Here is a 27,181-nt window from a genome sequence, read left to right on the forward strand (position 1 = left end):
GCACCAACTCTGAAAAGGTTCCTCTCAGAATACTGTATTTTCCCTCACTGCATCACTATGCTGATATACATTAGAATATCCTAAGACTAATTGTGAGTTATATGAAAACTGAAACTGCAGTAATTATGGATTATGAATGTGTCATCTGTCATAGGGAAAGGGACTATGCCTGTATGGCTGCTGTGTGTGTGTGTGTGTGTGTGTGTGTGTGTGTGTGTGTGTCACCCTTTTCATCTATGTCTGCTGTCTGGAAGCTCAGCAACTTCTCTGTCTGTCTGTCGTTTGGGTAATAGGATAACATCTCGTTTGTAGCCCAGCACCTGAGAGCACAGATTTCTCATTCACAAACACTATGCCTCAGGACGTCTCAGCAGGAAAAAGCACCGGGCGCCGTCTGCCACCTCCATATAACAGGCAGAGGTGTCGGCTGTCGCGGAGGAATGCTGTGAATGCAGCTTGCTGAAACACTCTCAGCTCCTCAGAATCTTTCACAGTGAAATCAGGTGGACAAATTTGCATCGAAGCATTGATCTCAAAAAAACATCGAATGTCATTTTCTTCGAACAAAATATGAAAGGTGCAAATTTTTATTGATTTCAATATGAATAACTGAATTTATATAGAATAAATGACCAGGTATGTCAATCATTCTATGCCATACAGCTTTCTTTTTGAGTTTATTTTGTTCATTTATAGTTTATTATTGCGGCATCATCAAGGGGGGGTGGGGAGGGGGGGCAGTGAGGATCGAACTGGCGTCTCCCACACAGCAGGAGAGATCAATATCACTTTCCTTAAAGATCCCAAGCTCTGAGCAAGGCAGTATATAGAACCATCAGAATGTGGTGTCACTAGCCTCAGACACGCACACTACACTGCTCCATGCCAGTGAGAGTCTGGCTTCACGCTGTGCCTCCACAGAGGGCCACATGCAGGCACTAAATCATTACTGACACCAATAAAGCATCTCGGGAGGAGGTGTCAAGAATCGAACTCAGGTCTCCTTGCGCTGCATATGAGATAGGGCAGCTGAAAGTTCAGGATCAAATAGCATGTAGCATTCCACCTGGGTGACCCATTTTTGCACCAAAGCACATCAGTGGAGGTGGAGAAGGAAGGGTTTTTTTTAATTAGCCAGCTAGACTAGAGGATGGATTGATGACCAGATTTATAGAGTCAGACTGGGACTTTGTCCAGGACCCTGGGGTTATACACCTGCTCCATTGTGAGTGCTGTCCGTGATGAGTTAGGAGGTTAGTTTAACCTTCCTCATTCAAAACAAAGTACATTCTACCACACAGAACCCCCAGCATTACGTCTGGGCATTTTTTTGTAAATTTTTTTTCAGCTTCATCAAGTGGGCATAGTAGCATAGTTGCATAGTAGCTCTCCCATCCAAGTATTAACCGAGCCTTTGCTTAGCCTCTACTCAAAAGAGCACGCCTGCAATCTTCTGACTCATCAACCAAGAAAGCCTTTGTTCCTTCAAGAGCAGCCAAAATGGGAGTACTGAAGACATCCATGAGTGTGGAAGCTGCATGTCTAAATAATCTTTCCACAGCCAACAACACATCTCCCTTCACAACTTGGAAAAAACTTCGAACATCAGTTTTGCCTTCTTAAATAACAAAACTGCCATGGGTTTTTGGTGTTTTTTCTGTTCATCGAATGGGATAACATTGTGACTTAACTTGTGTCTTCCAGACAAACAAGGGAACAAGAGACACCCCCGGACTTCTTCTACTTCTCTGACTTTGAGAGGCACAACGCTGAGATTGCGGCCTTTCATCTGGATAGGTAAATGTCACACCTGAGTCTCTAAATGTCAGCCGAAATGCTAAACAGGCTCCAGCATGTGCCTTTGTGTGCAGCAGGTAGTTTGTTTTAAGAGAGGCGTCCTGTGCACTCATCATAAAATGATACTGATCACAAGGACAAGGTGACGGCGCAGCGTTTGAAATGAGAGAGGCATTCCTGCTGTCAGCTCCAGATTGAACAATGACTGAAGGGTCTTTGTATCTCAACGCCACAGTTCCTGAATACAACTGGGTCTCCAGGGCTGAAGCTCTTGCCAAAATACCAATTTTACTTAATTAAACTCATCATTATTAGGTTTTGATTAGACTTAATTATATCAACTGCATAATCATCTCGCCCAGTAACTGTCAGGGGTAGCTTTGCTTGGACCGAAACTTGAATTTAGGACACACCAGGATCCCTAATCATATACAGACAACAAAAAAGCCAGGTACCATTTGTAGTAGGGCTTGAACTCACAGCTCGATTTCCTCCACGTTAGAACCTCTATGGACCCGTCTCTCACAAATTACAGCCCAGTGCCTGAAATAAGCACAGACCCACTTTTCCACTGTCAAAAAGGCCTCACCGGGTAATAGCTTGAAAGTATGCCGTACGGAGGTGGTTCAGAACTTGTGAGGAGGACTTCCCTGGAACAGATAAAACTATCTTGGAGAGCTGAGCGTTTCATAACTGACTTGTGAGTACAGTGTGTACACATTCACCGTTATCATTATCGCAGCGTCTCGGTCAGTAATGCTGTGAAGATTGCATCACGTACTTCTGCAACGCAGAAGTCTGCAGGGGTGTCAGCAGTGACCCTGTCTGGACTGGGTTCAGGCGGTTGGAATGTGTACAGCAGTGCACGTCTCCTCAGGAACAATATCGGCATACAGAGGGCCTGCAGCTCTCCCGGCTAACTGCACATCTGGTGCTGTGAAACATCCAGTTGGTGGTGCAGAGGCATGCATGTGGGAAGGGAGAGGAAACCAAAAGCACGCAAAGCCTGCAGTGTTTCTAAATATAAGGCAGCCTGGGTAACCCAAAAGAACAGGTTTTATTTCTGTTATAAATTAAATTCCCATCACCGAGTATGTAAAGGCCGCTGGCTTCCACCGAGGCCTCAGTAATCCTGGCTTTTTAACAATATTCAGCACACCATTAATTATCGGATTGGATTAAAAGGGAAACGCATTTAGAATGGTGGTTTCCTGGTGAATTAAACAAAGAGTAGACAGAGGGAGAAGGAGAAGTGATGAATGGGGAGCCGAAGCCAATGCTTTTTTACACTGCGTCACTCCACTGTCTCTAGCCTCAAAAGACCGCCCCACACAGCCTTATTAGAACTGAGGAGGGAGGTGGAGGAGGGGCGGGGGGGAGGAATGGGTGGTGGTAATACAGAATCTCTTTGTCACTGGCATCGACATGACTTGGCAATTTGTCGTCCCGAGTGTTTTCATCTCGCCGCTTCCGTTTTCGGTCCTTTGGCCACTTCCACTTTGGCCGTTCCAAGGATTAATCTTTAAAGAAGGCATGCTGCAGGATGCGCCAGCGGAATGGCAGCACATGCATAAAATAAGCGGGGCAGCACGCACGGCGGACGGTCCACAGCAAAACACTCGCCACGGTGCATGACAGAGGCCCGCTCCACCTCGGCCAGCTCTTTTAAGCTCAGTGGGGCTTGGCTCTGCGCGATATCATAAACTCGTGAATTATTCATGTGCTCCTGTTCGCAGGACACAAAGTGTATTCTGTTTCAGACACAAGTATGGAGCACCCGGCATCTGATGCAATGTTAACGTACAGGTCTGGTGGCATACATATTGTCTGCATGAATAATTCTCTTCAGTTTTTCAGCATTAATTTGATTCTCAATGGTTACGATTAGTCTTACTGCTGGTTAAAAATCTTCGCAGAGAGACCCAACCCCGCCGTCAAAACTGCCTGACTATATAATAGAAAACAGAAAATCTCCAGCGGGTTACTTTGCAGCACACAGTACACAAGTGGCAGTGCTTAAGTCTGAAATCATTTTCATTACACCTAGTAAAATAAAAGTCTGACATTATAGCTTTGATTTTAAAACAAACTGAGCATGCACCGTATTGTTATAGTTACTTTGCTTAGAGCGCCCTCTCAAGGTCACATTAAGTGACTGCATTATGTCCTGATTTTTTTCCCTCCATTAGACTGGACAACTTGTTTACCTAAGCTGAAGGGGCGTAAATAGGTTTTTCCGACACATCTTAATGAACACATGATTCAGATGCTGGAGGTATTTTAAGTGTCATGTACAAATTAACAGTAAAATTGTCCTTATTTCTGTATATAAAAAGGAGATCATAGAAGTTTACTATAAACTGTAACGCTGCAAAGGATGACTGCCTGTTTTTTGTTCACTCTGTGAATGCAGTGATGATTAATGCCAACATCTGCTTTACATAAAAATTTTATGTTACGAGTTATATTAAATTAAACACCCACTGTCTAAGCACACATTATAACCCAAATTTTAGATTTTGTCAGGCTTTCTCTCGTGAACCAAGAGCAAGAGAGGAGCCATCTAAGGGAAAAACCCACTAGAAGTTCCTTGTTCATTTCTAATTGGTGGATAGGCTTGGATTTATAGCCATTTCTCTGTGTCCAACCCTGATGCAATATACAATTTTGTCATTACAAGCTTAAAGAGAGAGCTCTATAAATAAAGTGAAAATCCATTGATTAAAGCCCTGGTGTAGTGGCCCTCCTCCCACCCTCCCTCCTAATAGCACACTACAGCGCATGGGGTTAGGGCTGAGGGAAAGAAACAGTTTAAGAGTGTGGGTAGATATATTATTTTAAAATAAGTATTGTATGCACACAGAAGCCCCAACATGCTTCCCACCGACGGTGACACTTTTCTGGCAGCGACAACCGCGCAGAACTGTGCCGAGTGCAGCTGGCAGATGTGCCGGGCAAGAAGTGTGAGCGACCTGGGGAATCTGAAGCCAGCGTGTCAGGGCACTTCTCGATACTAATCCAGGGATTTGCAGCCAATCTCTGCGCGTTAACGGCCAGCATCAGGAAAGCACCAGAATCTCTGACCTTGTAGATGTTTGGGCGGCAGCCTGAGAATGCAGCGCGCTGCCAGGAGCACAGGGTGCTGATGTATTAGGCTGAGTGTGTGTGTGTGTGTGTGTGTGTGTGTGAGTGTGTGATGCTGAAAGCTGTGGACATTAACAAGATTGTGATGCCATAAATGGGTCACCTCAGATATCAAGGTTATGTGTCTTATTTATTTATTTTTTTATTTTCACAGGATCCTGGATTTTCGACGTGTCCCACCAGTGGCCGGAAGGCTGGTTAACATGACGAAGGAGATCCGGGATGTAACCCGCGACAAGAAGCTGTGGAGGACCTTTTTTGTGTCCCCAGGTGCAAACTTTAGTAGAACAGGGATTTGCCTAGGTTGAGCTTTCAGAAATTGTAGCTGTGGGTGGGAGATGGTAGTGGTATAGAGGGTTAAGTACAAACATTGCAGATTGGGCCATGATGAATCATTTAAATGCCCATCCACAGTGCTAAATGCTCCTCTGTGGCACAAATGAGAAAACTTACCAAATGGCTTCGGTAGTGTTCTCAAATCAGATGTCAGCCCCATTAATTATATTCACAGAAGAAAAAAAGATTACAGGCAGAGTCAGATCTGCCTTGACAAGGACAGAACCAATGACTCCCTTTGGTTTATTTGTATGCTGTAAGAAGTCAATCGCAGATTTTAAGGTCTCTAGTCACAAACATGTGCCTACATTTGTAACTCTCACGATGCTAACCTTGAGATGTAAAATAGAAATACTCTGGTCCTTGAGGTCTGAATTCATTTACTAGTTTTGCTCAGGGCATTAAGCAAATTCATGTTTTACTGGTAGCCCTTTTCAGTGTTACGAAAATGTCTTAACTTCTGCTTCATATCTTAACTTGTACAGCCAACAACATCTGCTTTTATGGGGAGTGCTCCTACTACTGCTCCACAGAGCATGCTCTGTGTGGGAAGCCAGATCAGATCGAAGGCTCACTGGCTGCCTTCCTACCGGACCTGGCTCTGGCCAAACGCAAGACCTGGAGGAACCCTTGGCGACGATCCTACCACAAGCGCAAGAAAGCAGAGTAAGGTCTCCATGCACAGCCAACTGAATTGTTGCAATTTCCAAGTTTCAGTCATGAAACTGAAGTTGTGCCCCATCACAATGCTCCACTTCAGATTTCTACCAATGACTATTGCAGATCTCCAGCTGAGACCGAATCTTTCTTTTCACCGTGCTAAACCTGTCACAGTTCCCAGCTCAGACAAACAGTGGGTATTACAAAGAGGAATAAAAACCTGACAGAACATCAGTAAGGCCAATATTGCACAGTTGTGAGAGAACTCAAAAGCTCAGTGCCTTTGAGTGAAATGTTTCCCACCATCTCCTTTCTCCTCTTTGTCTTTAATTGCATGACATACATAGTTAGGGCTTACATCATTCCCTCTCCTTTCATTGGTATTACTTGTCGCTTGACAAGACTCCTACGTGTCTTCATTTACACCCTATGCACTGCAAAGGGAGACCAGCGGGAGGCTGTATTCAGCCCTGTGCTTCCAATGTTGCCAAAATAAGGAGCTGGTCATTTATCTGGCAGCATCATGGGAGTGGGCCAGAGCAACTAAGGCCAAACTGACCACAGTGACAATCATCTGCTATAAATAGCTAAATCTGAACATATGGGCAAAAGAGGGTTGCTCCAGGGAGTTATAAATCAAGTGCCCACTCATCGTTCATGCATTGAAGTGGAGTAATGCCACGTGTGGATGGCGCTTTAACTTGTAAAGACAATAAAAGTCTTGATCCTGAACATGAACAGGTCATTAGTCTGTGCCATGAGATGAGCCCATCAAATATTGAGTGTGCTGAAATCTGCAGTACAAAAGGCTGCGAAGGACTGCTTTAGAATGAAGTTAAAGCCCATCCTTTTCCTGTTTCTGACATGTATAGCTGTATCAGCTATTAAGTAAACATCTTTGTGTTGTTAGGGGTGATGAAAATTTGTTTTGGTTTATTACAGCACTCTTTTATTTATGAGAAGCATAAACTGGATATTTTATAAACTCATATCTCTTTTAGATATAGTATGTAACAGGTCTGTCAGAGCTGTTTTGTATAAAAATAACACACTGTACTATGCGTTACTTTGTGTGCTTCCAACTCTTCTTCCATCTGTTTCCATCCTTCCTTTGTGCTTCATCTTGATGTTTCCCTCCATCTGTTCTTACTATAATTAACAAATCTCTTTTTACTCATACAAACACTGATGGATATGTAAAGGTCAATACAAATAATAATCAGTGATTACTTGAAATGCCATCTCTTTCTTGTAAATGTACAGAGCTCTCCGCTCATAAGAATCACAACCATTCAGGAATATTTGATTGTAATAAGCAGCTGATTCTTAAAAGCAGAATTATAAATTAATCATAAAATGGATGTTAATATTTTAAAAAAACATTTTTCTTCTAATTGAGGAATGGATGTAGGCTGTATTCTTCAGATGTAGAGCAAAAAGTGTTTGAATGTTTAGCATTTTGGGACAATCCTTTGTTAAATACGATAAATACATTAATTATTGAAGTGTTTTTTTCTCTAGTGCTGTGAATGCTACAGTGCCGTGCAGTGTGTGCAATCAGTGTCCCCAGCTAGCTAAATTTACATTAAGTTAGTTCAAACCTGTAATAGTAACATAACTCGGGTTTATTGTTTTTAAGTGTCTCCAAGATATTTGGCACTGTTTGTTTTTCACTGCTGTAGCCCGCTGTTTCACCACAAGCTTGTCCAGAGTACCTTGACCATAGATATATTGCCAGTTTACCTTTGTTGCCTGTCTTGTTTGTTCTTCATAATTCTCTTCACATAGTAAGACTCAAAGGAACATCTTTCTTTTTTCTGTCACGTTGACTGGCATACAATCACTTAGCGAAATGTGCAACTTTGATGTGCTAGGTGTTGTTGTAGTTAACATAAGAAACAGGACTCACTTTCATGTTCAAAATTGAAATTCTTAACAGCCCTTGCTTATTAGAGGGTATTGGACTTGATTGAGTGCCCTGTTCCATGTTGTTTCTTAGAAGCAGAGCATTTAACAGCATTATGGGAATGATATTCTTAAATCAATAATTCATAAAATGAAGCACACTGTGTAACACCATGTACCAGAGTAAAATTCAAAGATTAATCCTGGTCAATTGAGCTCCAGCCTCTGTCAATTCAGAATGCAGATATCACCAGGACATGTTAAGAGTTTAAAAACTGACAGGAAATCCCTTTGTGATTCAAGTGGTGGCTCTCAGAACCTTGAATTCACATCACAAATATCTCAGGCTCCCATATGTCTGCTGTTTCTCCATGCCTTGTTTGATCTGGTGAGATGCCACTGCAGCCCATAGAACTGTGCCGTGCGGTAATCCTCACCCCAGCAGGGTAGAAGATGGAAGCATGGGGCTGTGAGCTGCTCACAGACTACGGGCAGGAAGTCACTCAGAGTACTGGGTCATTGTGTCTACGAGCCGCTCTTACTGTCGCAGTATAAAATGACATTACCACCATAGGTCTGAGGACAGAAAGTGTCTTTTGACAGATATCAGATATAAATTGCACTGAGAACGCAAGCACACTGAAACTGGTATATGACATAACCACATAGAGGGAGAGAGAGAGTCCATTTGAAATCGCTTTCATTGTATTTGCTCTTATTAGATTGCTGAAAAGACTGAAGATGATAACGCGGCGTTCCCCATGGCGTGGATAGTGCAACATGGCCAGGACCTCGCTGTGTAGATATCATGTGCTTCCTCTGATCTGTAACCACAACGGTCTGTTGACAGGTGGGAGGTTGACCCCGATTACTGTGAAGAGGTCAAACAGACGCCTCCCTATGACAGTGGCACGCGTCTTCTGGACATCATGGACATGACTATTTTCGACTTTCTGATGGGTGAGAGCCGTAGCTAACCCAAATTGAAATCACACTGTCCAGAGTCTTGTGCTTCCTTATTCCAGCACAGCCTTCCATTTGTCATGTAATCATAAATTCAAAGACTTGTTTCTTAAAGAACTGCTCATGTGTGCAATGAAAAGCAATACAATCTGGAGTGATAATATTGCACAGTGTTTTGTTTCTTCGCTGCAATCCTTTACTCCAAAAACCAAAAATTTAAAGCTGGATCCTAGATTTGGTTACATCTCATAATTTGTATTTTTTTGCTGTATCGTCTTATTTTAACCTTCAGGAAATATGGATCGTCATCACTATGAAACATTCGAGAAGTTTGGAAATGAGACCTTCATTATCCACTTGGATAATGGCAGAGGGTGAGAAGACTCTTACTTGCACTGTGTCTTTTCTGGAGAAAAATTTGATATTTAAATTCTCAGCTATTAGTGTGCATATGAGCAAAGACAAATCCAACTGAATATAAAGCAAGATTAGGAAAACAGAGCTCCACTGACCTCTGGCTCACGCTGCATGCAACCGTCCAACCTGTCCATCAGAGAGCTCCAGGATCAATTCAGTCCGGTATCAATTCAGACTCTGTGAATGATGCAGTATTTTTTTTTTTTTTTGTGGCCAGACCTGTTCTTATAAATGGTTTGCACCCATTTCAGAGAATAGCTCATCACACAGAAGTTGAAAAATGAAACACCAGAGGACACTGTGCATTAGACTTACTGACCTAATGATTTGGTCCCATTTTTGCGAAATGACATCATGCGACTCATGCAGCTGTTAATATTTCTGAGCTCTGATCACTGAGATCATTCCAGCCCAGCCCTTGGGCCTTTGTCAGCACACTGCTTAGTTATTACTCCTGTGTTTCTACAGTTTATCTACTCTCTCATAAAGACTCATTGAGAAACCACACAGAATACCAGATTGATTCTGACAGCCTGATACCATACACAGAAATTGTACCGTATGCTGCTTGTATTTTGCCATCAAAATTGAAAAAGAATGTGTTTTGGTATTCAAGTATTCAACAGCTCAACATGTATTTCAGCAATTGAGCTGCCTTATTGTGCCTAATTCACACAGTAAGAGTTCATGTTGCCATTTGTCATCCTTATATCAATAATTGTCAGATGCCATGACTCATGCATGTAACCAATACACTACACTACATTGTATTAGCTTAGCAGGTATTCTTATCCACAGCAGCTTACAAAGGTTACATTATTGCATGTTATCAGCTGGATATTTACTTTGGCAATTTGGATTAAGAACCTTGACAAGAGTACAACAGCAGTGCCCCACCTGGGAGTCAAAAGCCAGCGGCAACTTTTTGGGTTAGCAGGCCTGCTCCTCACCGCTATGTCACACCACTGCCATTAATAAATGTTATTAATAAAACATTGAATTACTTACTTCTCTCCTCAACCATTCCAGGTTTGGAAAGCACTCCCATGATGAGGTCTCAATTCTTGTGCCTTTAAGCCAATGCTGCCGGTAAGTCAATCAGCCAGTCCTTACAAATCAGTGATGCTTTTTTTCTGTAAAAAACATACATTGAAATAATATTCATGTACATAACATTTAATGCACTTACATATCATAGTATTCTAAAATTGTTCAGACTGTGGAGAGTATGTTTATTCCTTTGAAAAGTTTTGTGGAAAAGGTTTGGAAGGATTTTACCATTAACACCAGGGACAGCTATGTGGTCAGCTGGATGCATCAAGCAAACATTTCATGTCAGTCTCCTTATGAGGCTGATTTTAAAACAGAAGGTTTGCTCAACATTTGCCAGTTTTACAACATTTGCCAATTTTCAATGACAGGAGCTTTTTAGGTTCAGGTGTATTTAGAACAGGATGGAAAAAATGCGCAATCATTATCGGTAGCTTAGTATGCCTTTTGATGGATTGAACAAGCACAAATGTTAAAAGAGGAAACATTTATTTAAAAGTGATGAGATTCCACCTTGTAAATCCATGCACTCAAAATCAACAACCCTGTGCTGGCTAATCTCAGAGTGAAGAAGTCGACCCACCTGAAGCTCCAGCTGCTGGCAAAGGAAGAGTACAAGCTGAGCGCCCTGATGGCGGAGTCCCTGCTGAAGGACAGACTGACCCCCGTCCTCATCCAGCCTCACCTGGACGCCATGGACCGTCGACTGCGCCTGGTCCTCAAGGTGCTGGCCGACTGCATCGAGAAGGAGGGCTACTCCAACGTGGTGGAGGATGACCTGGACGGGGAGAGAGTTCACACGGCCACCAGCAGGAGGTAGTAGGCCTGGACTGGAGAGAGCCTGCTCCCCACACCACCACCCTCGACCACTGAGACACACCCCGTGGAAGTCTTGCAAGAGACGCTCTTATTTATGCTACTTTTTGAATTCAGTGAATTCCAAGACTCCTTTATTCCTCTATCACCCATGTAGGTGTGTTTATATATACTATGAGCATACATGCACATATATAAACATGCATAAATATGGTGATAGACTTGGTCTTAATAATGAAAAAAGGTTTTATTGCTTATATTTGATGGTACATAAGAGGAAGAGGAAACATTTTATTTTCAGTTTTTTTGTGGTTTGTTTGTTGTTTTTTTTAAGGCTTTGGAGTGCCGGTTTGCTCCAAGATTTTTTTTTTGTCCTGCCAACATTAATTGCCCTAAAATTATTTATTGAGTTACATTTTTTCCAGAAAGTCACTAACTTTATCTGTTTCTCTACTCTAACAGCCAAAAACTAGTTAGACTGACACATCATTTTAAATGTTCAGTTTCAGCATGAGGCAGAAGCAGAGGGGTTTCTCTGTCTCTCTGTGTACTACAGAGACTGAAGGGGAGAAGACAGTGTTTTCAAAGATTTTTTTTTTTATCAATACAACCATCCTACCTTGACTCAACAGTGTTATTTTGTGAGACAGGGAGCTTGAAACAAAAAGTGGTTTATTTTACTTCCAAGGTCAACAAAGCCCTCATTTATTATTATTATAGTTATATATTTTACTTTTAGATTTTAAAATCAATGCTGATTTTTTTTCTATTTTTTAACACTAAATTTCATTAATGGTTGGTGTTTATTAACGCTGTCATATCTTAAGGATCAAATTATTGTCAGAGCAGCACACATCCCAGATAAACCAGTAACAAAATGACATGAGTCATGTGACAAAACAATGTGCAGGGTTAAATTAGTCTTAAAGAAATAGGATGTGTGTGTGTGCGCGCGCGCGTGTGTGTGTGGACCATCTTCGCATTTGGCTTGAAACCACAATATGTAGAGCTGTTTCTCATCCTTTATGATATTACCTGTTTTCTTTAAGAAAAGCTTTTAAACTGCTCATCGTGAGGTGTTTCAGATGTCAGTGCAGTTTACCTATATTACAAGGCTGTTAGATTAAATTGGAACATTGGCTTTGGATTTATAAAACACAAATTTACTAAAAAACCTCAACTAGAAACAGAAACTGAATGTTTAATTGTTTAATCCTTCTCATTTTAAGGCTTATGAGTATTTTCTAGAGATGAAAATCTTTTAAACCCACCACTCCCCTTATATATTGTGGAAAAGCAGTCAGAGCATATTCCGGACAAAGGTATAATATTGTGCTGAATGAAAAAATAGTTTTGCTGTGTTCATGTTGTTACTTATTCCACAGTATTTAGCCCTCCCTTCATGCATAACAAGAAATTAGTAAATGTACTGTGAACAACAGTAACCATTTAATGTATAAGTATCCCCTAAAGTGCATCTAAGGCTGTTCACCGAAAACGTATCTGTAGTTTAACTCACAAACACTGCTGTCTAATTGTATGCTTTGATAATTTGATTTTTAGAAAGTTTTCTGGGAATAATCAGTTAGTTAGTTGGACATACCAACCAAATCAACTTTACTATAGTTTTTTTTCTGGTGCATCCAGCCAAACCTTTCCCTGTGTTTTTTTTTTTTTTTTTGTGAAGCAAGTCTAGGTGCCTTTCAATAAGGCAAGTATTTATAATGTGTTACTTTTAACTCAGAATCGAAGTAGGTGAAACTTTCAAAATATGTTCTCACTCAATAGCAACTTTTACAAATGCCTAATGATAGTTTGTTCAGAGATAATAAGCTGTACATGTATGCGTTAAAGGTGATTACTTAACTAATGGTTAGTCAAGTGCACTTGATTGCTACCAAAAATTTTCAGGGTGGAAAATATTGTTGTGGGTTGTTGGAGATTTAAAATTTTACCATGTTGTGACTAACACTGTTATTTTAGGGTTCTGCATGTCATATTGCAACTCTGGCCTCTATCCAGTTGGATGACTGTGGAAGGTTTTCCATTCCTGCTCAATGAGTGTAATGAGAGTCAAATTTTATATCCCATCCCACTTAAAAAAGTGCTAAATATCAAATTTGCAAATTGGCAAATCTGCATCTGGCCACCTAATAACAACCCCCCCCTTCCACACACACACACACTGTGCAATCCTTTGCATTCCTTGTCCACCTTGATTCCCCAGGTGATCACTGTGACTGCAAAATTAGTTTTCTGTTGACGTTCCAAGATAATATATGATAAAGAAGTCAAAATAAATAAATTAACATAAAGCAAATGGCCTCAGCTATTGCCTATGCCATTACCAGCAATGAGCTCCCATCTCTGTAGCATGCATTTTATCAAAGGTAGCTGACTTGACTTGGGATTTCCCTCATGTATAACAATATAACATGGGCAGCTAGTTAACTTACCTTTGGAGTCAATCAACATTTTTCTGTAACTTTTACTGTAGAATAAGTATAAGGGTCTTTTTTTTCAATATAATCACAATTTTGTTCATGGATTATGGTCGTTGCTTAAGTTGCCATACTGTGTTTTTGAATGAATACTGGCATTTAATCAGGGAGTTTTAAGGGCAAGTGTTGATTGAATCTAAGATTTGATATGGTTACCCGAGTTACCCAATATTAATGTCATTGTAATAACAGAAAATTGTTTGTTAGCCAGCTAGTTAGCTATCCTGTGATGGAGATTATTTGCCAGGTGGCTAGTTGGTTAACTACACAATAATTGCTTGCTAGATACTAATACCAATTTAGCTGTTTTTCCAGTATGGTGTCATTATTTAGCATTACATTTATATTAATAAGCATCACTTTCAAATAATATTAACACAGGATGATTAAAAAAAACGCTGCATACATTAAGTAATGTTTTGGGCATGTATACTTTATTTTGACTAAATATATGGCGCACACATGCTGTAGTCTGCGGTATTAACAGACACCACAAAGTTTTCAATGAGATGAGTGCAGAACCCTAAAATGTTCCAAGTGAAATCTGGAGGAAGAAGAATCCCAGTCTTAATTAAATAGTAAAATATAATCGGAACACATTTCTAAGTTTGTTTAATATACTCTCTGGTTTGAATTGAAATGGAATTTAATCATAAACGGTGTAAACATTAAATGTATGATCTACTGTTTTATCATGTTATTACAAAGGCAGGTTGAACCCCATTTTAAATGAATTGTTTAAATGCAAATGTAAACTGTGTTGTTTCAAATTTAAGCCAACTTTAGCAGTCATACTTTTAGAGCAGAGAAAATGTTTGTTTACATCTATAAAATGTATGTTGCTCACCACTCGTATGTGTAAAATCGTGTCCAAAACGCCATTGTTTCCCCCTGTGGATGTGAGTAGGTATAAAGCAGGAGTTTTGACTCATGATCAACTGTATGTAAAGGTATTGTGTGGATGTGAGTGTAAGTTTGTGTAATACTTTTTGAAGAGGCTGAACAATGACAAGACTCAGATGAAGGTAAAATCCTTCTATCTAGATTTTTCTCCATGGCCTTTTGAAGGCTCAAGGACTACCTGTTCGAACTGTGTGAAAGCATCACATGGATTGTAAATACCATCATGCTCAATACTCTAATGCAGAATAACATATTAAGTCAAGGTACCCGGTGAGAAATAAAGGTACTCTAATGTCCAGTTTACAAACATTCCCTCTAAGTGCGAATAGGAATGCTTATGTACGCTATGCTGTTACACACTCAACTAAATATGGTAGCGTTTTCTCCGGCAGTGAGGTTGTGTTACTATAAACACACAATGATCACAATGGAAATGCAGTGTAAAATAATAACTGTAAGCTAGGCTTCTTCATCTGTTTATCCAAAACATTGGATGCCAGAACTGCTCAAAGGTTGTATGTATGTTTGTTTCTCGATCATTGTTCACCAATGCATCACAACAATCCATACATATACTGATACAGTATGAGCCATCCTTCTTGAACACAATACACAGTCTATTCCATTTCAAAAGAAATAGGTACACATCCTTTAAACACTCTTGTGTTGTATATTTTTCTTTTGCAAATAATATTATTTATTGAAGACTGAATCAGAAATTGAGACAATAGAGGGATTTTTTCTGTATTAATGTTTTGGTTTCATGTGATGTCCAGATGTTGATCTCTTACTGATCAGAAAGATAGGTTGTAAATGTATTTCCTGTCAGACAGCCGAGTGCAATGCTAGAGTAAATATTTAAATTACAGCAGAAAATGAATATATGCGATAACCCAGTGCCTGTGCAATGATATGATAGAAATACTTGAATGTTTGGGTTCATTATCAAAACGGAACATTTAGCAGTGGTCTTTTTACCTGGACTCAAAAGACAAAGAGGCAAAGAGGGCATGGGGTTTCATCCATTCTCTCCTGGTAGAGGTTGCCAAGAGACTACTTAATATCTCTCCTTCAGTTTTCGTAGTTCAATGTAAATAACTATAAATACTTTGGACAGAAGAAGCTGTCTTTCTGCAGCGATAGGCTTCTTTTTCTTTTACGCATTGTTTCTGTGGAATTTGTTTGCAACATGGTAAAAGTGCAATAAAACAAAAATGGCAAAAAGGAAGTGTGTGTGTTTTTTTTCTGAGAGAGAGAGTGGGAATATGGCATTGGTGATTACATTATCAATTATCATGTCTCAGAGACAATTCTGTCTAGTAAGAAGTATGATTCTGCAGTTGAGATCATGCCTTAGTGAAAAGGTTACAATGCACCATCAAGTATGTGACATCCACTCCTACAAGTTATTGTCATCTAAGACATTGGCCATTCATCTTTATCCCATGATGCTGGGTCCTGACTCCGTTATTGATAATATGGTTTGTGACTGAAAGGTTTCTAAATTGTCTCTTACAGAATGGCCAAAATTTAAATCACTAAGACCAAAGCAGAGAACAAATCCCTGTTCCTGAACAAATGACTCCAACACTTGTGTGCTCATCATCATCTGGATTAATTGGGATGAATAATAGATAAATGAAACACTGAAGGGTTTAGATCCTGAAGCTGTTCACTGTTCTTTGGGCTCTGTCAGAGTAGTCGCTCGCAGCTGCTTTTTTGTCCTTTAAACATGTTGCTAGGGAATAATCTTCAAATGCAGCTCTGGATGCTCCTCAGTCCCTGCAATCACTGCTCATTTTCATTCATTTCATCTCCTCAGGGGGTGTGAATGCTACTTCCAGCTGCCATCATGCTCAAAACATGATTGCCTCACCTACTTCTGAGCTCCAGACTGCCACTATCCCACATCACACTGGGAGAGGGGCTTTTGCTTTTCACACTTCAAAACAACGCACACTCTCTGACTTCCATACTCACACTCGCGGTTCAGTGTGTGTGTACATGTGTGTCTGCCATTTCTTACACAAAATAGTGAGTTTGGCAGTAACTGAAATTAACAAAAAATGTTATGGAATAAACAAATAAATAAAACACTTACATATATACACTTAAATTTGGAGGGGACCTCTTATGAACAGTTCTCTTCAGGTCAGTCCAAAGATTTTCAACAGTGTTGAGGTCAGGGCTCTTACTCGGGCCTTCCAGGACACTGATCTCCTCTTTTTTCAGCCATTCCAATGTGGATCCAGTTGTGTGCATTGTGTCATTGTCATGCTGAAAGGTGAAATTCTTCTCCATCTTAAGGTTTTTTGCAGAAGGTAGCACCGTTCTCTCTAAAATGTTTTGGTATTTTGCACTGTTCATTTCCCCTCTATTCCTGTCAGAGCTTCTATCCCTGCTGAATAGAAATAGCCCCATTGCAAGATGCTGCCACCACCACACTTACCACACTTTTGACAGTAGGAACTGTGTTCTTAGGCTGATGGGTTGTGTTTGGAATTAAAGCCACAAAGTTCTACCTTAGTCATGTCAGACTACAAGACCTTTTTCCACATGGCAACAGGAGATCAAAAGTGTTTTGCATAATTCATGAGAGTCATAATCAGACTCTTCTTTGTGAGAAGCGGCTTACGTCTTGTCACCCTACCCCACATCTCAAAATTGGGGAGAACACATGAAATTGCTGCTATGTGCATATCATTGCCAGTCCTTGCCATGAAGTCCTCCAGCTCTTTTAATGTTTCTGTTGGCCTGTTGGTAGCCTCCCTGAAGAGTTTTCTCCTTGCACAGTCATCCAGCCTGATCCATGTTTAATCCATTTTTTGATTATGGTTTTTACTGTGTTTCATGATATATTTAAGGCCTTTGATACGTTTTTATAACCCTCTCCTGATCAGTACCTTTCAACAATTTGATCTCAGAGATGCATTAGTAGCTTAATCTTTCCCATAGTTGCTTTCCTATACTGGTATGCACTAAGAAACAAGAAAACCTGATGAGAAAACCTCTGAATCTGCCTCCAATCAGTTGAGTCCGATTAAAGTATGCATGCAGGATATACATTTTATAGGGCAGTCATATAGTATTTTTAAATTAATTCCCCATTCACTCTCATGGAGAAATGACTAGTATTACTCCCACTTAGGACCACCACTCGGAAGAGGTAAGTAGACTTACAATTCCAAAATGCTCAATAATGCAAGTAAGTTGCCTAGTTCATACCTACAGTACATAACATAAACATATCAAATATGAATTCTTAACCAGTCCTCCATTGTGTACGATGTCTTGCAGTATCTTGTTCGACCACTAGGTGGCGAAAAAATATAAGAAAACATAAATACCAGCTCAAAACTCATCTGTGAAACAAAATTCTGTCTACTGCAAATTGGTACTGCACGTGCCATTTAGAAGAATCAAGCGAAACCTTCCTGCCTAGCTAATGTATAATAAGGTGTGTGTGTGGAGAGAGAGAGAGAGAGAGAGAGAGAGAGAGAGTACGCAAGTAAGTATTTACTTAAGTCAATAGCACACCATCGTGTCAATGCATCGGTTAAACACAAAACAGAATCAACCCACATTGACAGACTCTGGACGCATATCTTAGGTAACGTGGTCTCATTTTAATTCCTAAAACACATGCTGTATGACACACAAGCTATCAATAATAGTAATTTTGCACCAAGAACATTTTTATGCCATGGCCTTGATGTACAGGTGTTGAAAATAGGGGTAATCCTGTTTGTTCGGTGATGTTGGTGATGTTCTTGTATCACAAGAAGAACATGTTATTATTTAGTTTTTATTTTGAATATCTGTAACCGTACATCCAAAGAGGTTTATGCAACGTTCACATATCATTTCTTGATAGGCATTTAAACACGAGATGAAACAAATACCAGCTTCTGTAGGCTGAAAAAATGGCATGGATGTGATAATTCGCCTTTGATTCATGCATTAAAGTCACAACCAAGAAATTTTATTTTCAAGAAATTAATTATGGTTTTTTCATTTCAAAGTTGGACAAAACCGTAAGAGGGCGCTACCGTCAAACTGTAAGATTTCATGATACCTGATCATAACACCTTACGTTTCTTATTTATTACTAGCTTTTCTCATGAGCAGAGTGCGTTCTAGCTGTGATACTATACAATTCGACAGTGTACGGATGCTTCATCTTGCATTCTGCGCCCCGTCTCTTATCCAAGTCTAGTTCGAAGTAGGTGTGTGAGCGCAACCTGCAGGTGACAAGGGATACCTTCTTAAATCCTACATAAATAGAAAGTTAGCAAGGCTTTTCGTTGCTGCTTATTTCACTGGATGTTATCGCAGCAGAATTTGAAGAGTGCCAATTTTCCTTCTAGCAATCTGAGTATGATGTAAATTAACAAAGATGTAGCTACAGTATTAGCTGTTAAACCGTGTAAAAAAAGACTGTCACTACATAATGTGAGGTAGCTCCTAAGTTAGCTAAAATCAGTGTGCCTTAGTGAGTTGAAATCCAGAACTGCCACGGACAGTGGGGTTACATTCAAACTACTCAAATATTGTAAAAACACGCGAATAAAACGCAAAAGTATATTAAAAAGCGCAAAAGTATATTAATCGAAATACACAATGTGAACAAGCCGTTGTTCATGCCGTTTAACAATTTTGTTGTTAAAAAGAATAGAACTTTTCTCTTGACAAAATTGTTCGAACGAGACCCTGGCAGCTCCAGTGTTTAAAACATGTACACGATTTCTTTCTTCCAGTTTTCATTTGAAATTGTGATATAACTACTGGCAATCTCTAGTTACATTAAGAATATTTTCAGTCTTTGAAAAAGTCACCCAAATGTGAAGTCATCATACATAAATTACACTGGTCGCAGCATTTAAATTCAATTTACTTTTCTTCGGCAACGCGAATTACGCCTCAAGTTGCAACGGAATAACAGAGATAAGTGGAAAAACTGAGGAACGTGCTGAGATTTTGCAAAGACTCAAATGAGCACTGCGTTCATGCAACATAATGTTTCACCCAAAAGCACTGTAGTACAAATTGCTTTGTTTATCTCATGTTCTTCTTTCCTAATAAACATTTAATCACTCTCACTGGACACATGCAAAAGTGAACTAGGATATTTGATATCAAGTATCTGTCAGTGCATCCCTTTTGTGGATGTGATGATATTTGACCCCATATGGGTGATTGCAATTAAAACCTCACATCCTTGAAAACAGTTTGCAGATTTGTGCGTTTTTTTTTTTATATAAAGCCCTTCATTTCAACTTTAAAATTCCATGATGCAGCTTCAGTGTTTCTATGAAAACATTCAGATACACTGAATATTTTCTTAGACACGGGGAATGCTAATTAAATAATAAAGGGATATTCCTTCTCAGAGATGATCTTTTTTATAAGAGACACGAAAACAGACCTCCATATGGCATTCCATTAATGAAGAAACTATCATTAAGGCAAACAGACAAGTAGCCCAAATTCATTTTGCCTTAAAAAGAAAATTAGCTATGCCGCATGAGCAACATGTCAGCAAAACAAATTAACTACCTGAAATGCAGACACACTGTCACTAATCATGACATGAAAAAGGGTGAATAATGCATACTTTCTTTATTTCAGTGCATGTGTACACTGGTTTTTAAGAAAATGGATGGTACATGGGTTTAAGCCTTTTACATATATATCTGAGGTTACTGCTATTATTTCATTGTTCTATTAGATACAATACTAGAGCAATACAATAAAAGATCATTTTAAACAATTACAGTTCATTAAATGGCTTGAGAATTTTCAGTTAAAGCCTGTCAAAAGTATGACATGTTCATAAAGTTAGTACATATTCCCTATATTTTATAAACTACAATCTTTCCTGTTAAAATATTTATATCAGGAACTGCTGATTAAAGGCCAAGATAAACGCAGCAAAAAAAGGCAAAACAGCTGAAGATTAAATTGTATTAAATATTGTTCAGATTCAAAATGCAGGTTTAACAAAGTTGTTTACCAGTTAACTACTCTCAGATATTTTTGTTTTGATAACCTTAACATAGGCCTACACATTGCAGTCCCCGGAAAACAGTCCCACTTTATAAATACAGCCCAAAGATTGCCTCGTGAATGAAGGAAAAACAGTTCGGACAAACATCTGAAGAGACAGGGACCACAAAGTAAAGTGCTATAATCAAAGTTGACCCAGACAGTCCAGCAGAGGAAACGTCGTCATGGGAATGCACAAGGGCTCCTGTGAGACTGTTATCTGATTGCACACTCTTACCAGTCCACTTTCCGGCAGACATAGTATTCTGGCTTCACCATCAATGTATACCCGTCTATTTACAATGTACTAAAAGGGTATGTAGTATATCTGAATGACTTCTCATAATGTTTTATAGTCTAAGAAAGAATGCAATATTTCCCTGGATAAAAATACTTTCTATCAGACTAATTTAATTTAATTCTCTGAAAGTAGGCCACACTTCTGTGCTGAAAGAAATTACAAGAGAACATGTGGCTTCAATGACTAATACAGACACCAACCCTCAGTGAAATTAACGTCTATATAAACCAGGGGGTAATTATCTTAATTATTTCCGCAGAGACAAACATTTTTTTCTTACACAAATACTGTACTTCTACATCAAATCTGATGGGCCATTGCTTTTTTTCTTGTCTGGGGGAGAAGTGAGATTTCAAGCCACCTGAGCCTTCATATTTGTTCTTTATGATTCATTCTCTTTGCCAAATTTTAAACTAAGCATGTACCTCCAAAACTCGGAATAAGACTTAAGGACAAATACATATGAAAATACTAAAACCTTACCTGTGCTATCTGTGCCAATATACATTCAATTGCCTTTAATCAAAATTCTATAATTCTGCAAATATATCTGAAATTCCCTCTTTGTGCTAGAAAATCATAACACAGACATGGGCAAAAACATCTTTGAATCCACTTGCAACCACGATACTGTCAGGTGCTGAGCTTCTGATTTCTGTTCTGTCATTAACATGTCCCTCAGTCTCCAGCACAACCCACTTAACTTTAATTGTCACAAGTGATTTTATAGCAAAATTATCATTTTTTATAGCTACAGCAACAGCTGAACAAATAATTCTGTGTCAGCAGAGCCATGTCCTTTTTATTCCAGTCTTTTGCTGGTACATGGAAATATTAGCTGATAATATGTCAAATGTTGTGGAATTCTCCCACCTTCAAACAGCATATTGAAGACGGTCATTCACTACAGGACTGCCCCACAACTCAGATTCTTCAAATAGCTTCTGTTTTTTTTGCCATTTTACTCCCTTTTCAGTCAGTGTTGTCCTTATAGTTCCTTTTTTCAAGGTCATTTTGTCTACAATGCAGCAGTTTACATTATGATTTGACAACCTTAATCAGGGTGATATTCTATGTTTGCATGGTATTTCCACAGGTAACCAGACTGTATGACACTGTAAACACCCTGTTGAAGTACATAAGAGTCCCTGGGAATTGAACCTGCAATCTTTTTTAACCAGCCCAAATTGTAAATCCTGCCTTGTTGAGATTTGTTTGTGTTACGGCATTTCCATAGTTACTCTATGAGCTCTGTCTAGGTTTATGCTCTGTGGGTCAGCCCCACCAGAGACTGCCTCCACTTTATCAGTCACAATTGTGCACCCAAACACCCCTAAGATGCTCTTGTCCTCACACTGTGAACCAAATGTCACTGCAAATTGTTTGCAGAATTTGATTGGCTGCCTGGAATTTGCTCCAAGTAAAAACACAATATTGTATAAACATGCCTTAAAATGCATATGCTATTTGTGAACAAAGGGTAGAGAGGATCAATTTAAGAAAGCTCAGACTGGAAAGCAAATTATGTAATTATCCATACACGTATAAGTGATTGATTTGCCATTGCATTAACCGGTCATCTCTACAGTTTCGTTAAAATTAACCCCAAAAAATGCACTAATGCACGAATAGCTGTTCTGCTATTCGCACTGGCCTTGATTTGCTCCATTTAGTGGAAAAGCAGGAAAAATAGCCTAGCTTTCTTAAATTGCTCTCGTCGAGTCGATGCCAGCGCACACTGGGCTACTACATTCATCTATCTCTCAGATCAAAGCCCACACACGGAGGCCTCGCGCCGAGGGCTATTTTCCTCGGTCTCCGCTGCCTGACAGTAGTCCAACAAATGCTCCGATTCGAGTCCCTTTGAACATACGTTCCCCTTTTAGTCACGGAAACACAAATTATGCCTATTACACAGTATTATAGATTAAATCTGCAGTGCTCGCATTGTTGGATGCAACTTCTGTAATTCGAGGAAACAACACTAAAAAAAGCATTTCGCTTCAGTGTATAAACAAAACATAGGGACGGGAAAACAGAATCGAGCCGAAGATAGAAAACGGACATCAAGAACTTGTTTGTTAACATTAGTTCAGTTGTTTAAATTCTGTTAGGTATATGTCACTATAAAAAAAAGAAATAAAGTAAAAATAAAGAAAATGCACTGCCCTCTGTATTTTGGACCACCCAGAATCAAAGAGTGGGACCTAATAGCAACTAGTTGATGACGCCCTGGGTTCAGGGGTTCACGCAAGCTTTGGGAGCTAACCAATTTACTCTGTTATCAGCACTAACTACCTAGGGACCGACAACCGTGGAGGGAAACGGGTTGTTCCAAAGACCCAGTCATTTGGTAGGCGAGGGAGATTTCGCAGTGAGTAGCGCAGGGGTAAGCAACACAACTCATTTGAAGGGGACAAGTCTTCGCGGCACAGTATCGGACGACGACACAAGCAGCATTCTACCATAGTTATATATGGCAATATCAATAGTCACTCTGCAAGTGACATAGTCCAATAATGTTTGATAACTCACAGTATCCTTATAATTGTTTCAATTATGATGGAGATGGATATCCCACTTGTAGTACTGATGAAGAGAAGAAAATGTGTCGACCTGCTTACAGGTATTATTATTATTATTATTATTATTATTATTATTATTATTATTATTATTATTATTTGCTGCTGTTTAACACGTGTAACATATGAATGATTTGTGTTTAAAATAAACGTTCACAAATTGGCAAACTCTGAAAAGTACTAATACGGGAGATACATTATATCATCTTTTATGCAGTGTTGTATTAGTACAGTTTAAGTAACCGGAGGCTTTATATCTGTTTTAGTAGACGCGAGCTAAAAGAAATAAAGGAACTCTTTTTTTATTCATGTCTTTTCAAAAACGTCAAAACATCTGTCCATATTATATGTTGACATATTAATAGTAGTAGTAGTAGCAGTAGTAGTGGCAGCAGCAGGAGCAGCAGCAATAATAATAAACAAATAGTACATTTTTTAAGAATCAGTTTTATCTTAATCAACTACATTATTGGTGTAAAGGCAGCACAGATGAGTCAATCAGAGCAATGTGGTTTTTACCAACTGAGGTAGGACTGAGGACATTATTTTTATTTAATTATAACTGAGGTCCTAAATCTGACCCTTCTCTCTGTTTCAGTTATATCGCACTTATTGCCATGGCCATCCAGCAAAGCCCAGAGAACAGAGTCACTTTATCAGGGATCTATGAGTTCATCATGAAGAGATTTCCTTACTACAGATCTAATCAGAGAGCTTGGCAAAACTCAATCAGACATAACCTCTCCCTCAACAGTTGTTTCATAAAGGTATGGTCGAGTTTACTCTTTCACATGTTGCCTATACCGTAATTTATTTACTATAATGTATGCAGTGAAAAGAATTTCATGTGGCTTCATTGGTCTTGATAATATTGACAGTAGTATTATGACAGTATTATTTTATGGTTTAATTCAGAGGGAGACAGCTGTAACAATTCATCATAGCTGGTAGAATAATTCAGACATTTATTCTTACCGACTCCAATGCTTTGTGTAGATCCTGTTTTTGGTTAACTGTAGAAATCTGACTTTAAAATAAAAGTAGTATTGTTAACACAGTGAGGGGCAAGTATAAACTATGAATGACAAGAGATGGGACAACTCACCTGGTTTTCTTTGAGCTAAAGATTCTTGCAGATATTAATAGTGATGTGGAATATCAATGTTTCTCAAGATAATCTTCATAGAAAATGATATTTTCTGAGGACTGCAAGGGGGGACAGTCTTTGTGCCTCATATGGTGTTTATATGCTGAGGCTACAGTTTTGGCTCTGTATTTAAAGTGGGAAACATTGGTTCATTTCATGTCTCTCAAGAGTTGAAAACATCTTTTTCTCCAATGTGCGATTTTGCAGAGACATACTTTAGAGTTGAAAAAACTGGACACAGATGCGCACAAACTTTTCTGCCTTTTCTCTACCTCCATCTGTGTTGATTAAAGGTTGGAAGATTCTGTGTCATGTTGCAACTGTTGTGCTCTAGTGGGTAGTTTATTTTCATTTAGCTCCTGATTGTTCGAAATGAACATGAACACAATATATGCATAGGTTGCAAATCTGGAAGGAAATTAAAAGGGGCACTTTTGAAAACTCAAAAGCCTGAACACACCTTTGTGAAACAGTATGTGTCAGATCTAGCATCAAATTAAGAAATGAAGAGTTGGGCAAATCATCCAAAAAAAACCATCCTTTTCTCTTTTACTCCTGTTCCTGTTCACAGGTTCCCAGGACAGAGGGCAATGAGAAAGGGAAAGGCAACTATTGGACATTTGCTACCGGTTGCGAATCCATGCTGGACCTCTTTGAGAATGGCAACTTTCGCCGTCGGCGACGCAGACGCAATATTAAGATGGGTTTCCGGGAGCCGGCAGAGCCTTTCCTTCAAGTAGACGGTCAGCATGGAGGCGCAGTGCGGCGACTGGACCCCGACCACTTCTATCCAACCGACCCAAGCCACAGACAAGCCCAGCTCAACCCCTCAGTGGGGAAGCCTGAGTCTGAAATCAAGTTCAGCATCGATTACATCCTCTCCACCCCAGACCCCCTTCCTGGTTTCAGACCCCCTCATTGCGGTGCTCCAGGGGCTTCGGTCCACCTTTTGGAGCCCCAGCACCTCAATCTGCACTTCTGGACTATGTGACTTTAAGAACAGATTGGCCCTCTTTTGAAACAAAGTGAATGGACCACTGGAGCCAACTACAGGGTAACACTCAGTCTGTCCCTACTGAAAATAATGGCATTTCTTTGAGAAATGTTGCTTTGTTGTTGTTTTCTCTTACTGAAAAAAATTGAGAAGTAATATACTATGGGCTTTATTGCCTTGTTTCTGAAGTAAGGTCTTAATCTACATCGCATAAACATACCTTTGAATTTGTCTGTTCTGTCCTGTAATTCATTCTGTGTCTGCTGTCTCTCTGTGACCAGAATAGATTTATAGGTATATGCATAACAATAGTAATAGCCTCAGTAAATGCATAACAATAGTAATAGCCTCTGTGAAGATGGTTTTACTGAGGCTGTCTCTGTATAGATTTCGGAGGGACACTGCTGTGTTACTGTAATTAAAAGGGAGATAATGGCTTATGCACAAGCAAGTTATCACTCCTAACCCAACACTGGGCAATGGTAGAGATGGTTGAAAATATATCATATCATATCATAGTTTCCAGATGTAGACCTGGCATTCAGGATCGCTGTTGTAGCTATAAAATATGCTCGACAAGCAAGGCTTTACAGTCTCTTTGACTCATCCGCTTAAAAAATACCACTTACATAGCTCAGAGGTTGCTCAGAGAAGAAAATAAATGGCAGTTTTTCAAAGCACATACAGGGCTACTAATAGCTCTGATACATTAGAAATTTAGATTAGAATATTGAATATTGCACGTTTGCCCATGGTGACATATTACAGATACTCAGTTACTCATGTAGTTAGTTCAGCTGGTGAATTTTTAGTTGGTAGATATGAGAATGTTTCCTAAATTTTCAATTTGGATCACAACGATTATGCAGAGGATGGACACAAATTGCCATGACAGTGTTATTTTGGGTCAAAAGAAAAGATGAAAATGGTAGATGGCCATTGTGACGGGAATTGACAAAGTCATTTAGTGAATTCCCAGGTATGCAAATTTTTTAACAAATTAAAGGAGGGATAACTATGTTGTACCGTCATTGTTGTCCCATACTGGAGCTCTGTTCTGGAGCCTGCATGCCATTCAGATATTTAATCTCAACACAAAGCAGAACAGGACATCCTTCACCGAGATGGAGCTGATCAGGTCATGTGCACTTACAATAATGGAGAACCAGTGTTAATCACCATTCATGGATCTGAATTATGGTTACAATAAATAACAAAGAATAAAAATGTCAAATGGACAATATAGAAATAAACTCTGACTTATGTTGTGATGTGTATGAACATTAAAACTAATAAAGTCTTGAAAATCCACACAGGGAACATACTGCATCCGGTCTCTCAATATCATTTTATGTAATTGCAATATAATAAATGTAGTGTAGTTTTTGTAAATTTAGGCAGAATGTTGCGAGAACATTACTGCGCATACAAAGCTGTCATGCAGGATTATATGCAAGGAATTTGCATCTGCTAAATAAACATATAAGAAAATAATATTCTCGACAATAAAAAGGTATCACTCTGAAATTACACACACATACACATATATATGTACATACATGTAGGTCAAGCATATTTTCTTTCCTGTTGATCTGAAGCAATTAAAATATTGCCAGATCA

General features: G+C 39.3%; 2 protein-coding genes across 2 annotated transcripts in view; both read left to right on the plus strand.

The window, feature by feature from the left end:
- The window catches only part of fam20cb (FAM20C golgi associated secretory pathway kinase b), a 45,566-nt gene extending 34,332 nt beyond the window's left edge, over positions 1–11,234 (plus strand). Inside the window, exons 4-10 of the mRNA XM_036529595.1 lie at positions 1,705–1,797; positions 5,096–5,211; positions 5,763–5,943; positions 8,693–8,802; positions 9,098–9,179; positions 10,252–10,311; positions 10,837–11,234. Coding sequence (XP_036385488.1) covers positions 1,705–1,797; positions 5,096–5,211; positions 5,763–5,943; positions 8,693–8,802; positions 9,098–9,179; positions 10,252–10,311; positions 10,837–11,092 — 898 coding nt within the window. The 3' untranslated portion in view covers positions 11,093–11,234. The remainder of the gene's footprint in view (positions 1–1,704; positions 1,798–5,095; positions 5,212–5,762; positions 5,944–8,692; positions 8,803–9,097; positions 9,180–10,251; positions 10,312–10,836) is intronic.
- An 11,859-nt stretch (positions 11,235–23,093) lies between these two features.
- On the plus strand, positions 23,094–25,604 carry foxl3 (forkhead box L3). Its single transcript, XM_036552312.1, has 3 exons — positions 23,094–23,464; positions 24,019–24,187; positions 25,139–25,604. Exons 1-3 carry the CDS (start codon positions 23,358–23,360, stop codon positions 25,556–25,558), a joined length of 696 nt encoding a protein of 231 aa, XP_036408205.1. The 5' UTR covers positions 23,094–23,357; the 3' UTR covers positions 25,559–25,604.
- The last annotated feature ends 1,577 nt before the right edge of the window (positions 25,605–27,181 follow it).

The sequence above is a fragment of the Megalops cyprinoides genome, chromosome 1 (assembly GCF_013368585.1).
Source record: "Megalops cyprinoides isolate fMegCyp1 chromosome 1, fMegCyp1.pri, whole genome shotgun sequence".
NCBI classification, from domain to species: Eukaryota; Metazoa; Chordata; class Actinopteri; order Elopiformes; family Megalopidae; genus Megalops; species Megalops cyprinoides.